The 15241-nt window shown below is 39.6% G+C and overlaps 1 protein-coding gene across 1 annotated transcript in view; it reads left to right on the top strand.

Annotated features, from left to right (window-relative positions):
* The window catches only part of LOC126938110 (phospholipid-transporting ATPase FetA-like), a 110471-nt gene that overhangs the window by 33016 nt on the left and 62214 nt on the right, over positions 1–15241 (top strand). The window contains exons 3-8 of the mRNA XM_050762285.1: positions 2674–2732; positions 7579–7692; positions 8540–8638; positions 10205–10266; positions 13901–13973; positions 14341–14411. Of these exons, the coding sequence (XP_050618242.1) occupies positions 2674–2732; positions 7579–7692; positions 8540–8638; positions 10205–10266; positions 13901–13973; positions 14341–14411 (478 nt within the window). The remainder of the gene's footprint in view (positions 1–2673; positions 2733–7578; positions 7693–8539; positions 8639–10204; positions 10267–13900; positions 13974–14340; positions 14412–15241) is intronic.

Genomic DNA, 15241 nt, shown 5'->3' with positions numbered 1-15241 from the left:
GACTACTAGAGGGGGAGGGGTTGCGGATGCAATATACGTGTGCCACAAAACTGCACGTGTACCCCCTGTATGTAAAACAAAAGTTGAAAATTTTTAAAAATGGTCAAATAATCTGAATAGACATTTCTTCAAAGGAAAAATATACAAATAGCTAATAAGCACATGAAAAGATACTCAACATCATCATTAGTCATTAGGGAAATGCTAATCAAAACCACAGTGAGATACTATTTCACAGCCTTTAAAATTACCAAAGTAAAAAGCATGAGCAGTAACAAGTGCTGGAGAGAATGTGGAGAAATTGGGACACTCATACATTGTGAGGAGGGAATGTAAAATAGTACCGATACTGTGGAAAACTGTTAAGCAGTTCCTCAAAAAATTAAACATAAAGTTACCATTCGACCTATTGATTCTACTCCTAGGTATATACTCAAGAGGAATGAAAACATGTTTACACAAAAACTTATGCATGGATATTCATAGCCGTATTCTTCACAGTAGCCAAAAGGTGGAAACAAACCAAATGCCCAAATATGGATGAATAGATAAGTAAAATGTGGTACATCCAAACATTGACATATTGTTCAGATGTAAAAAGGAATGAAGTACTGATACATACTACAACATGAATGAACCTTGGAAACATTATTCTAAGTGAAAGAAGCCGGTTTCAAAAGACCACATATTTTATTGCTTCTATTTATGTAAAATGTCCAGAATACACAAATCCACAGAGACAGAGAGTAGATTAGTGTCCACCAGGGACTGAGAGGAGAGGTGAGATTGAGAGTACATGTATGAGGTGTCTTTGGGGGATGATGAATATGTTCTGGAATTAACGACGATGGTTGCATAACCGTGAATATACTAAAAGCCACTCAATTGTACACTTTCAGGGTGTGAATTTTATATTATATGAATCATAGCTAAAAAAAAAAAAAAAAAAAAAAAAAAAAAAAACTTGAACAATTGCAGGGTTGGGTTTCTAGGACCTGGAGCCAGAGACTCCTCTTGGAGGAGTGAATCAAGTAGCTCAAGATCAGAGTAGGAGTTGGTAGCCTAGGATAGAATTTTTGAGGGCCAAGGAAGGAAGTTTCTTTTTAATCTTGTGAGCCATGGGCCAAGGAGGACCTTAGGGGGCCAGAAGAGCTTTAAAGTAGATATTCAATACAACTCAGAGGCAGAGGGGTTGCTACGGCCCACTCTCTGAGGGGGCAAATTCTATGGAGACATTACCTAGGAATTACCAGAAGCATTAAGGGTAGAAAGCTGCCGGGCGCGGTGGCTCACACCTGTAATCCCAGCACTTTGGGAGGCCAAGGCAGGTGGATCACCTGAGGTCGGGAGTTCAAGGCCAGCCTGACCAACATGGAGAAACCCTGTCTCCACTAAAAATACAAAATTAGCCGGGGTGGTGGCGCATGCCTCTAATCCCAGCTACTCGGGAGGCTGAGGCAGGAGAATTGTTTGAACCTGGGAGGCGGAGGTTGCAGTGAGCCGAGATCACGCCATTGCACTCCAGCCTGGGCAAAAAGAGCGAAACTCCGTCTCAACAAAAAAAAGGGTAGAAAGCTTAGGAGCACTGTCAGCCTTCAGGCTAAATTCTAGATTGCTTGGTATAATACATAGGCTTAAGAGAACTGGGAAGCACTTAATCCATATCATCCAAATAACTAAAGCATCTTCTCCTCCAGGAATACCTCTGTGTCCTCCTTTCCCTGACTTCCATCCCCTCTTCTGTGCACCTCCAATCTGTATCTCTGCCCTTGCATTAGATTGAAATTTTATTTTGTATTTGTCTTTCCTACTAGGAATAGGAGTACCAAGATGGTCGGGGATGACGTTTTCCTCATCTCATAACCCTAGGACCTAGCACAGGGCCTGAACCTGCCAAGAACTCAGCAAATGCTTGCTGAACCAAGGAAGAACCAAAGAGACTATAGGAATATTTCATTCAGGGGAGAAAGATCTATTGATTATATATATATACACACACACATATAAGAAATATATATATACACACACACATATATATATTTGTTTGTTCATAGCATGGTAACAGGCTCACTATTTGTAATAGTTTGTAACAAACACCTCTATGTTTTGATGTGATGATTTTGTCAAGTAGTTATCAGGCTTCTACTATACTAAAGTCCTTGAAGTCAGAGACTGTCTTACTCATCGTTTTATCCCTCCATGGCATCCAGTACTCTGGCCTCTGTGCAATAGATGCTCAGTCATGATTTATTAATTTAAATTTAGTTAAGCAGTTTAGGACAAGCTGACTTGGAAAACAGCCTCAGATATATTAAGACAAAGTGCTAAAATTGACTTATGAGGGAAGGCTGGGTTTCTGTGTTTGGCACTAAAATTGGTGCAGACCATCTTGTTGTCTGTGGAGACATAATCTAGGAAGTACTAGAAGCATTGATGGTGGAGAACTCCTCAGGAGTTACTTGTCCTGTTGCCTCCAGAAAGCTTCAATACTTGAATATTTTTATTTTTATTACATTTCTTGATTATTTTTATTAAAGAAACAAACTCCCATCCTTAAATAGATATCTTCAGCAAGAAAGTGTGGGGATCTAGTGAAGTCTTCACTAGCAGCCAACATCCCAGTCCGATATACACAAGGGCATCCATCTCATCGTTTATCCCATCTTTTTTCAGAACATGAGAGATATCTGCAAGCCAACAACAAAGAATTCAACAGTATTTTTGTATATCCGGTGAGTGTCTTCCCTCTGGCTGTTTCAGAAGGGGGTCAGTATTCTATAATATTCTTCTTTGTTGGGGGAGCATGAAATTCTTTGTAGATGTAGATCCTATATAACACAGATTCTATTACACTTTCTTTCAAGCTCCTAAACAATGAGTGGTGCAATGAAGGCTCAGAAGCCAAAATTAATCCAGTGACATAAGCTAGGGAGAGAATGTCTCAGATTTCAGGTTTATATGTAACTCCCAGAAAATAAATACTGTAGCTTTTTCTTGCGCAAATGAAAGCATAGTACTACAATTTTATTTTTTCACTTAGACATTTATCTATGACAATACATATAGATATCCCTTATTTATTTAATAGCGACATTGTTTTTCATTATATTGATAAACCTTGATTTATTTAGTCAGTCTTCTATTGATGAACATTTAAATGTCTCCAGTGTTTTGCTATGCTAAATGGTGCTGAATGAACACCATTATACATATATTTTGGCACATTTGTGTGACTGTATCTTGTGAAAGTTTCCTAAAAGTAAATTGGCTGTGCCAAAAGAAAAACACACTAAAAATTTAAAATTATCAGAGGCCAGATTGCCCCCAAAAAGAATTATATCCATTTATGTTTCTACTTAAAGTAGAGACTGCCTGTTTCTCCACATTCCTATCAAACTCGCTATTATCAATCTTTTTCATCTTTGCCAGCTCTTAGATGAAAATGACATTCATGTTAATTAGCCTTTTGTATTTCTTTTTCTGGAAAATACCTATTAATGATCTTTGCTCACTTTCTATTGGATTGTTCATTTTTCACTTATTTATGTATCTATGACTAAGTAATTCATGAAAAGATATATATTGAAAAGGCGTGCTCCAATACCCCATCCTTGTCCATATCTGCTCCCCTGAGGGAAACACTGTTAGTTTTCTTGTGTGTATTAATCAGATTAGTGTCTCTTTGTGCAAATAAAGCAAATACAAATATATAGTCTTATTTTCCTATTTTTACACTATTCTGAACCTTAACACTGTATCCTGGAGATGTTTTCATCATCATAATTTTATAATAGTTTTTTTCTTTTTTTTCCTTCTTCAGCTATAATATATAGTATTTGCTCTGCAGATTTAACATATTTTATTTAATCAGTTCCTTTTAAATGGACATTTGGGTTGTTTTCAGTCTTCTATGATCACAAGCAATGGTTTTATACATAATATAATTACATGCATGTGTAGCTATGTATACATATACGTAGCTATAATTATATAAAAATATATGTTTGTGGTCTCTGTGGGATATTAGTTTATGATTTCTGAGTAAGAGTGGTATATTAGTCCAATCTCACACTGCTATAAATAACTACCTGAGACTGGGTAATGTATGAAGAAAAGAGGTTTAATTGACTCACAGTTCCTCAGGCATAACTGGAAGCATGACTGGGAGGCCTCAGGAAACTTTCAATCATGGCAGAAGACAAAGGGGAAGCAAGCACCTTCTTCACGTGGTGGCAGGAAAGACAGAGAGAGAGTGAAGGGGATCCTACACTTTTAAATCATCAGATCTTGTGAGAACACAAGAATATCATGGGGGAAATCCACCTCCATGATTCAATCACCCCCCACCAGGTCCCTCCCCAACACTGGGAATTACAATTAAACATGCGATTTGGGTGGGGGACACAGAGCCAAACCGTATCAAATGGTTCTGGATAATAATAGTATCCAAGATATGACCATGAGAGCAGGTTTTTCTCTTCTGTATCTTCTAGACCTACATAACAAGCAGTGGGGACAGTAAATCTAGGTTTGGGCATCAGACAGATCTGAGCTTGAATATAGCTCGGCCTTTACTAACCTTAATATCTTTTTTTTTTTTTTTTTTTTTTTTTTTTTGAAACGGAGTCTTTGCTCTGTCGCCCAGGCTGGAGTGCAGTGGCGCGAACTCGGCTCACTACAAGCTCCGCCTCCTGTTTACGCCATTCTCCTGCCTCAGCCTCCCGAGTAGCTGGGACTACAGACACCCGCCACCTCGCCCGGCTAGTTTTTTGTACTTTTAGTAGAGACGGGGTTTCACCGTGTTAGCCAGGATGGTCTCGATCTCCTGACCTTGTGATCCGCCCGTCTCGGCCTCCCAAAGTGCTGGGATTACAGGCGTGAGCCACCGCGCCCGGCCAACCTTAATATCTTAGATAAGTTTGTTAACTTCTCTGATCTTCAGTTCTTTCATCTGTAAAATGGGCATAATAATGTTCACCTTGCATGGTGGTCATAGGAGTTAAGTATGGTTCTGAAAATGTTAGTTCTGTTTCTCCAATAATTAGCCCTCGGAAAAAGGGTATCTCATTTATCTCTGCATACAGAGTATATCTGTGATACAGTTTCTATCACAATGTTATGCACACAGCCAACATTCAATAAATATATATTGAATATTTAATGAGTGAATGAACAGATTTGACTGATTCTGATATATTTAACACCATTTCATTTCCCTGGCCCTGAGCATTGCTCATTTTCCTATTTCTCTGCCTTCTTCCACTGTGACTCCTTGTCATCTTCCCAACTCCTAACTACTGATTCTCATTATATCCTTGGCCTTTTATTCTCTTCTATTTTCCCAGTTAACCTTCAGTCCCATATCACTGCCCAAAGAAAAAAATAACCAAACCAAAATTAACCACCTCTATCATGTTTAAATTTTATCACCTCTGCCAAAAGGACTAAACTCTGAGGAACTTCATAGTTAAGGAGATGTTACTAGGATATTGCTTCTGGTTTTACATTTAAGAGCAAAATGAAACACTCTAGTTGCCAAGTTAGTAAACAAATACCTGTACTTCTATCTTGAGGCAGAATGCTACCTACGTGAGTAGAAACCTGAAATATATTAAATGACTATAAAATCAAATGGAAAATCAACAGTGAAGGCTAGCTACATCAGTAAGGCCACCTCTCAGAAGATCTTTGGGTCCAAGTATCACAGCCATCTGGACTTAGACACTGAGAAATTCAAAGTATCTTATGATCAAAGAAAGCTATTTCCATGTTAGAATTATATACTCTCATGACAAGAAGAGCCCTTAGAGATCATTTCACTAGAACTTTGTTGGAGACAGACCATGAGCTTCTCCAGAAGAGACCCTGTCTAATTATTTTTCAGCCTCCACTAGTATAGTCCAGCATAGGACTGTGAACAGAGCAAGACTTGAGAAATGCTATAGTGTCTGATTGATTATTATTTAGAAAATCATGGAAAGAACACCAAGGAAATCTTGGTTTTGGCTTGGATCTTTAAACTCCTAAGTGCTAAGTTATTTGACCACTTCTCCTCCCTGAGGAAATAGACCTTGGGCAATGCTTGCCTGGATAGCCTATCTAACTTTCTGGGTAGGAACACAAGATTCAGGTTTTAGTCTTAGCACTGAATGGTTTTAATTCTCTAAGAGAAAGACTTTGATGCCCTCCTAAGGCAAGGCCTAGCAAGAATTCTTCATGCTTGGCCGGGCGCGGTGGCTCAAGGCTGTAATCCCAGCACTTTGGGAGGCCGAGACTGGTGGATCACGAGGTCAGGAGATTGAGACCATCCTGGCTAACACGGTGAAACCCCGTCTCTACTAAAAAAATAAAAAATAAAAAAACTAGCTGGGCGAGGTGAGATCCGGCCACTACACTCCAGCCTGGGCGACAGAGCGAGACTCCGTCTCAAAAAAAAGAAAAAAAAAAAGAATTCTTCATGCTTGAGCGGTATCTGTATTCTAGGCCAGCAGGTAGGTTCTTCTTTTGAAAAAAAAAAACTGTAAGTTCAGGGGCACATGTGCAGGATGTGCAGGATTGTTACATAGGTAAGCCTGTGTCATGGGGATTTTTTGTACAGATTATTTTATCAGTCAGGTATTAAGCCTAGTATCCATTAGTTATTTTTATTCTTTTGTTCTGTCCTTTTAAATGGAAGAGGTAGGAGATAAGCCTTGAACTTAGAGAATTATTTGGTCTTATTCTCCTGCTTTTAGAGCTCTTAGATTTGAGCTCTGACATCTTAGGACAAATGATTTAAGACTCCAAGGTAGAAAGTAAGATGGTCCTGTGAACATCTTGAGATCAGAATCGAGGAAGTAGACAAGTTCCCATTTTCACTCAGCAAAATAATAGCTTAGATATAAGCCAAAACTCTTTAAATCCTCTTAGGACAATTAAGGGCCAAATGATTCTCCAATGCTGATAGTGACCCCTATCGAAACCTTCAGTGGGCTAGGGTTGAAAGACAGTATTTTGCTTTTAGCATCTGACATCCTTCAAAAAGCACAGAAAGGCACACCAGACTGAGTTTGCCTGGCTAAGGAAAGCTTTGTTAGAGAGCTCTGGATGCAGTACCTCAATTTCCTCATCCTCAAAAGTACCCCCCTCATAGGGTAGTTGTAAGGAGTAAATGAGTTGCTACATATAAAATGCTAGAAAGTGCCTTTCACGTAGTAAGTACTCAATAAATGTAAGTTTTTATTGCTGTTGATTTGATTATCATTATTACTATCAATGATATGAATAAACAAGAACTCTATCAGGGCAGAGATACATTCCCCCAAGTATCATATAGAGCAGCCTTGCCTTCTTTCTACCCTCTAGGCCTCTCTAGGCCGCAAGAAAAAGGGGGAAATTAGAGATTCCTTCTCTCTCTCCCTCCCCATGCTGGTGGTTGGAGTCGGGGTGCTTTGGTGGCTTTTTCTCATTTCACTCAGTGGTTTTGGTCTTTTTTGTAGGGGAAGGGTAGACTGGGAGGTAGTGGCAGCTGCTTATTAACCCAGTTTTGAGCTGTCTTTTGTCTAATTGTGTATTTCTTGTTTGTTTGTTTACTCACAGAACAATACCATCAAGACCTCAAAATATAGTGTCTTTAATTTCCTGCCTCTGAACCTATTTGAACAGTTCCAGAGACTTGCAAATGCATATTTCCTCATTTTGCTATTTTTACAGGTATTCCTTTTGGGGGCCTTTTTCACAGAGTATTTTATGAATCTCTCTGGGGTCAGGCTGTATAATCAGTTTTTTTCCTCCCTAAACTGGGAAATGTCTTCTGTCTTTAGACAACAGGAACATGGATGACTGGAGTCTCAGACCAGTCCCTTAGAATAGCTGTGGTCAGGATCAGCTAGTGTATAGCAAGCCTCTATACAAGGAAAGGGACAAGGTCACCACATTCTAAGGAAGGGGAGCTCCTCATCATGGCTGCATTGCCACAGTTCAGCATGACCATAGGGGGCTACAGATTCTTCACCCCAATCACAACTCCAACTCTATTCCTCCTTCTTGTCCCAGCCTCCCTGACATAAAATCAACATGTGGGAGTGCTAAAGAAGGTTTAGGATGGTTTAGTATATGAGTGCCAGCATAAGAACAGGAAGCAGGGCAGGGTAGGCCCAAATTGGGAGAGAGGGACAGATCATCTCACTCCTCCTTGTACTGAAGGGTGTGGGAGAGCATGTAGTTTTTCTGTATCTACTCTTACCCACTCTCCACACCCATTACTTTTCACTGTCAAAGGAGAAATGACTCTTTGCCATCAACACAAAGGTTGTGGGGTTCAGTATAGATAGGTAGCAACTTAGAGCCTTTTATTCTTTTCTCCTCCCTTGGGAAATGTTTGCTTATATTTGGGGGGTTATATGAAAGATACAACAGTGGAAAGCAACTAGGATAGTTGGAATTTGTATGAACAAATGGAGGTGAAAATGATGTTGAGGGTGAGGGATGTGGTGGCGGGGGGGAATATATTATCCTTTGAGTTTTCTGACCCAAGATTCTCTCCCTTTCCCTCTCTTAGTTGATTCCCCAGATCTCCTCCTTGACATGGTATACAACTATGACACCCCTGATGGTGGTGCTGTCCATAACAGCTGTGAAAGATGCCATCGACGATCTGGTGAAGTGGCTTCCTCGGCCTCTAGTTCCTCACTGCACCTAGTCAGATTGTGGGCATGAAGGGCTTCCCAGGACTACCTAGTGCTAACAAGAAACCCTGAATGGAACGAGATATTTTCCTTTCTCCTTTCCTTATCCATCCCAGAGTAATATGCAGTACCTTTAGGCCCAAGATTGGTGGTCTATGTATGGCCAGAAAAGGGCAAAACAAGGTCTTTCTCTGTCTTCCTACTACCACCACTTTTAGCCCCTCTCCCAAGCCTCCTTCCATCTTTAATAACCCACTGTTTCTTTACTCCTCTCTTAGTTTTTTCTAGCTTTGTTCTCATCGTTTTTCCTCTGCTCCTCCTCCTACTCTATATTCCCTGTCCCTTCATCCATCTGCCCCTGCTTCATCTCTCCTATTCTTTCTTTTTCTTGTTATGTCTCCACATTTCCTGTCTCCTCTGCAACTCTATTTTCCTTTCCAACTTTCAATTCTGTTAAGTGTGCACAGCTAGGAACCCTCTGTCCTGGCCTTGAAAGAGAAACTAGCTGACAGTGAGTGCTGCATGGCTTCCTCTTTGCCTCTTACAGCAGGCGTAGCATAGAGGGGTGAGAGTAAGGACCCAGTACCATGCCTACTAGTGGGATTTGGAAAGCCAGTCCTATAGACCTGCTTGCAGTTTCCCTAAGAGGGTCTTTCTGATTTTGCCAGAATAGATTTTTAGCCTAGTTTGAGAACACCTTGTTTCCTCAGCACTTTATCTCTGTAAACCCAGGATTAGCATGTTGTGGTTTACCTTTCAGTCACAGCTTTGATGTATAAAAATATAACTTTATTTCTCTATAACTGAACTCAGTTTAGCTTATAACCAAATGCATACCCCATCTTAACTCTCTCCAATGAGAACCAAAAATTAATTTGCCAATTCACTGTAACCCAATTACTTCTGGTTTAGAATTCAGTCTCTTTATGATAAATATCTGGACAATTTTGAATTCTGACAAATTCAGGATTCTCTCTGCCCCACTCCCAGTCCTACCCTTTACTCAGGGAGTAATCTCAACTGGAAGGAAGAGATTTATGTGAATCCTGGCATCAGGACATAGCCTCTATTTGTTTCCCTTCTATTTGGTCTTTAAATATTGGCCTCTTTCCTCAGCCACTGTAGAAGCCTTTGTATGTCAACCATGGTTGGAGGTAAGGTAGGAGTCTGCTTGAGAATACTCAGCTTTCCCCGCACCTACCCAGGCACATGGGATTCTGTAGCCCTGCGCATCATTTGAATTGTGTCCTCTGCAGCTTTTGATATGTTATTCTCATTCCCCCAGGTTTTTTGCTTTTGATATTTAAAACCAAGATTTTGCCTCTTTCTTCTCCCTGGATTCTTTTCCTGCCCTCTCTTCCCAGCTTCCCAGAGATAATCAACCTCTTGGCCTGGTTTTAAGGAGAGAAGGGCTTGGGATAGGAGAAAAGGAGAATTACAAAGAAGAGAACTACATTGTGTAATATTTCAAAATGTTAATCATCTATATGCAGTTTGTTATAGGTCTATTTCCTGAACATTTTCTTGTGTGATTTTAGAAAAGGCATCAAAGTGACGATCGAGTCAACAACCTGCCTGTTCTGCTACTGGTGAATGGCAAGTAAGTTCTTCTAGGGAAGCTAGTTTAGGTAGAATCAGTCCTGAGAAAGGGTTGGGCTTAGTTCAGGACACTGAAAAGAACCTCAGACATAGAAATAATTTGTTTCTAGATCTAGCATGCCCTGAATTTGTCATGTCACCTCAGATAACTGTGTGGGCCTCATTTTTCTTTTCTATAAAATAGAAATAATATTCTCTACCTTAGAGGGTGCTTGTGAAAATAGAAATAAAATAATATATATTAAAGTAATCAATATTTTATGGTATTACTATGCAAGTGATATTATTAGTGTGATAGCATGGAAACATCTGTCTTTAGAACATTAATGGATTCTGACATGGTTTTTGTCCATTCTACTATAGCCTTTGGTCAGGTCATCTTTTGTGTTAGCAATCCAAACAGAGTATTGAAGTTGGCCCCACTGCTGTAGTGTTTGGTCATAGCTATCTAAAGTGTTGCAGGAATGGAAAAAGGAAGGCATATTCCTATGTAAGGCAAAATATGAAGACTGTCCTAAGAGGTACAAAAAGTTACTATAGAAATTAATAAAAAATAAGCAATTATAACTGGTTAAAGGAATCAAGGAAGACTTTCTGGAAGCGGTGTGGTGTTTGTACTAGGCCTTAAGGGAAGGTGAAGAATTCGACAAGTAGAGACTGTGTGAAAGGAAAAGGGACCAGTGTGAGCAGAAGCATGATTGCAAGAAAGTGCAAACCTGAAGGAGTTCAGGATTGAGGTCCAGCCTTTATTATGGTGGCCTTATCGAACACACAATAGCTGTAATATTTATCATATAATTCTATCATTTCAAGAGCTTGGGCAGCTAATCCTGTTGTGTATTGTGTCTGCTGATTCTTACTCATGATGGATTGTTTCCTCAAGAGTTTTGACCTGTTGAAATGTCGCATAAGATACCACCAAAAAAGTCAGTTGTAGTTAAAAAGAAAAGAAGGGAAATAGAAATAAAAAGAAAAGACAAAACTGAATATATTAAGAATTGCTGACCAAAAGGATTTAGTCAAATCAACTCACCCAAGTAGCTTGAGCACTTGGGTTTTATAAGATTATTGAAGAATTTTTTATAGAGGGATTTTAAGGTGGGATTTAACAGACAAGACCCTGGTTAGACTCTGTAAGCTACCGAGTAACTGATTAGTTTAATATGCAGAGGTGAGGTTGGTTGTTGAAATAGTCTACGTTCCAGAAAACAGCTTTCTTTTTCTAGAACACATGGGTCTAAACAGAGCTGCTATTTTAAACGTTTGTCTGTTTTATAAGTTGTAATTTTTGTCATTTTTCATTTCTCAATAATTTTGTTTACAAACACATCGTTAGTAGAACCTTCTTTAAGGGAATTCTATGTGGCTGGAGGTGAGGTTGTATCCCTTTATGAGGGTTTGTGTTTGTTTCTGCCAGTTGACTCAAGGGTATTACCTGCTGATACCTAATTTGAAAGAAGTATAAATTTGAGCCCCATCCAATATGAGGTTACAGATTTTCAGGGAAGAGTCCTCCACTCACTAACGCCCGCAACCCTCCAGACTAAGATAGACAAACTTTCTTGCCAGCGAACCAATTTTTTTTTAGATCGCTCTTTCACTAATAGTGTTGTCCTTCAAGGGTCCTGACTTTATGAGAAATACTTAGTTTTAACTCACTGACTCTCAAAATCATAAGGCTTTATCTCTTGTCCCTCTGGTGGGAGAAACTGAAATTCAAATTATTAGATTATTAAAACTGGCAATCCTTCCCCAACCCAGGGCAAGAACAGCTTCAGAACATGCTTACTGTTTTGGATTACAAGATTGAGTATTTTAAATCAGTAAGGAATGTCTTCACCTCTCCCAGATCTGGGACACATGATTGTTATAATGTCCAGGAACAAACTGGTAATAGTTTGGCAGCTCCTTATGTAAGAAATTATAAATTTTTATATCTCCAGGAGAAGCCAGAATGTGACAGCACTTGTTCCTCTTTATGTTTTACTGGTGACAACCATGGAAGATAGAATGCCAGAGTAACAGTGAATGTCAAGTCAAGACAAAATAAAACAAACACCCAGACGTCTGTCTCCAAGGCTTGTAGCTACTGCTCTACAGTACTGTCAGAAAAGTATTTAAAAGAAACAGTGGATTTATATAAAAGGACTTTTTTTGGAAAAGTTGGCCCTCCTCAAAGCAGCTGTCTTCTTAGGAAAGGTGTTCTAGGAATACCCATGCCTATGCGTAGCTGGCAAAGTGGTGATGTATGTCATGCCCTGAAGATAACAATCCTGCATTCAGAGACAAAACAGACAGTGTCCTGTAGACTCTTTTCCTGCTCTTTGGGTGCTTGGTATAATATAACTGTTGCAAGGATATAGCTCATGTTTCCAAAATGCTTGTGGCAATATGTACATTCTTCTTAGTCTTTTCTCAGGGAGGAAGGATTTATGGACCCTGTTTATTTGGGGAAATTGAGGTTGAAAAAAAAAAAAAGAGGAGGGCAGCAAACCACTATTATTGTACAATCTGCTCATACTGCCAGGCTGCCTTTTATGGAAAGTAGGGATGTGAGGATCAAAGATAATCTAATTTTAACATAAGTAGATAAAGGCCGGGCGCAGTGGCTCACACCTGTAATCCCAGCACTTTGGGAGGCCGAGGCGGGCGGATCATGAGGTCAGGAGTTTGAGACCAGCCTGGCCAATATGGTGAAACCTCGTCTCTACTAAAAATACAAAAACTAGCCGGGCGTAGTGACCCAAGCCTGTAGTCCCAGTTATTCGGGAGGCTGAGGCAGAAGAATCGCTTGAACCTGGGAGGCGGAGGGTGCAGCGAGCCGAGATCATGCCACTGTACTCCAGCCTGGGAGACAGAGTGAGACTCTGTCTCAAAACAAAACAAAACAAAACAAAAGTAGATAAAATTGATGTGACCTTATGATAGAACACATTTAAGTCATCAAAAAGAATGAGCTACATCTTCTATAAATGCTCTCCAAGATGGATTGTTAAATGAAAAATGCAAAGTGCAGAAAATTATGTATCTGGTGTGTGGCTTTTAAATGTGATTTACATGTGTGTTATATGTGATTACATGGATTGATATTTTCTAGAAATAAATATAAAAATATTATTAACTGTGGCTATCCTTGGGGAGCAAAACTAAAGACTGGTAACAGAGAAGACTTTAATATTTTCCTTTTACACACTTTACCATTGGAATTATTTTACTTTAAAAACCTTTTTTTTTTTTTTTAAATATTTTTGAGGAAGGGCCTTGCTGTATTGCTCGAGTGGTCTTGAACTGCTGGCCTCAAGCAGTCCTCCCAACTCAGCCTCCCAAAGTGCTAGGATTACAGGAATGAGCCACCACACCTGGCTAAAAAAAATAAAAATAAAAATAAAAATAAAATAAATGTATGTGCATGTATGTCTACAGATAACGTTTGTAGGGCTTTAGAACCCTTATAGCCTGAAGTCAAGAGAAATGGGTCCCACTCTTGATTGCAGCAAGGATGCATCACAGACCAGTTCGAGCCTTGTCTTTATTCCTTTCAGCCTTTTTTGGAGGTTGGGGAAATCATCTTGATTGTCAAAGCAGAGCTTTGGGGAAATTCTCAGAGCAGATATTCAAAGGTTATTTTCTTATAGGATGAAGGAGGACAAATGGATGAATGTTCAAGTGGGAGATATAATAAAACTAGAAAATAATCAACCTGTCACGGTGAGTACCTCTTTTGGCTGTGACTTGTTCTTTTTTGGATTGAGTGGGTAACCAGGGACTCTTGGAGCACTTCTGCTACCACTCCTTTTGATGACCTTCGTTGCCTCATTTTGCATCAGAAATCAATAGCTCTTGCAGTAAGAAGCTTGTCCTTGCCTATTTCTCACTTTAGTTACAGGGAAAGTGTGAGTAGCTTTGGGAGAGGGTGTATGATAGCAGTGATAGATCCTAGACAAAGAAAGTAAATCAGTGTCTGTAAAATGCTTAGGGTGAACATCTGTTCCTAAGGTGACTGCTTTTGTCACACTATAATGTTAAGAGCCCACCTTCCTGCTTTCCTGACTTTCTTTGACTTTTCTGACCACAGGCAGATATACTATTACTCTCTAGCAGTGAGCCATATAGTCTGACATACATAGAGACAGCAGACCTGGATGGGTAAGTGTTCCCTGCTGACGCTCCATTAAGATGATTTAGCCAGCTTAGAGTGGTCTCTCACTGAGGGGTAGCATTAGGCAGGGAATTAATTTTATTCTCAGATAGAATATTGAATATATGAGCCAGAGAGCCTAGAAATATCCAGATAAGAGAAGATGGACACCACATCCTTGGGACCCTCAAGTCTAAGACTGAGCTCTTGACAGGAACAATTGAGCATTCACTGGGCACAGAATAGGGCAAATAAACCCCACATTCTCCATCTCTAAATTAGAGACACTCTGGCCATATTCTATAATGCTGAGTAGCGGGAAAGAGGATAACAGAACTGTAACATTTCCGAGTACAGTTTCAAAGTTTCCAAGGGAAAAATTTTGAATATAAAAGTATCTATTCACTGATAAAATGCCATGTTCTATAAAGGATTTAAGGTAGAAATTTATTAACATCCAAAAGCTAAGGTCTAAAGAGGATAGAGCCATCTGCAGAAAGCTTGTCCTGGGAGTTTTGTATTGATCTTCATTCCTACAACTGTACTTCTTGATGCACACGATTTTTTGAAACATGGATTCCATTTTTCTTTTTGTCTATGCATTCCAGCAAGCAGTTACTTAAGAGCCTGTCATGGGCCCCATAAATATTTATGAGGTGTGGAGTATGTTTCCTTGGAGGTATGTGCAAGTTTTTACCAGGATCTGCTCCTTATTCTTTTTAAAAAATTTTAATTTAATTTAAAAAATAGAGACAGGGTCTCACTGTGTTGTCCAGGCTGGCATTGAACTCCTGAGCTCAAGTGATCCTCCCACTTCTGCCTGCCAAAGTGCTAGGAT

This window comes from Macaca thibetana, chromosome 15, assembly GCF_024542745.1.
Source record: "Macaca thibetana thibetana isolate TM-01 chromosome 15, ASM2454274v1, whole genome shotgun sequence".
Classification (NCBI taxonomy): domain Eukaryota; kingdom Metazoa; phylum Chordata; class Mammalia; order Primates; family Cercopithecidae; genus Macaca; species Macaca thibetana.
Note: the sequence above shows the minus strand (reverse complement) of the source record. Positions and strands in the feature narration are given on the sequence as shown.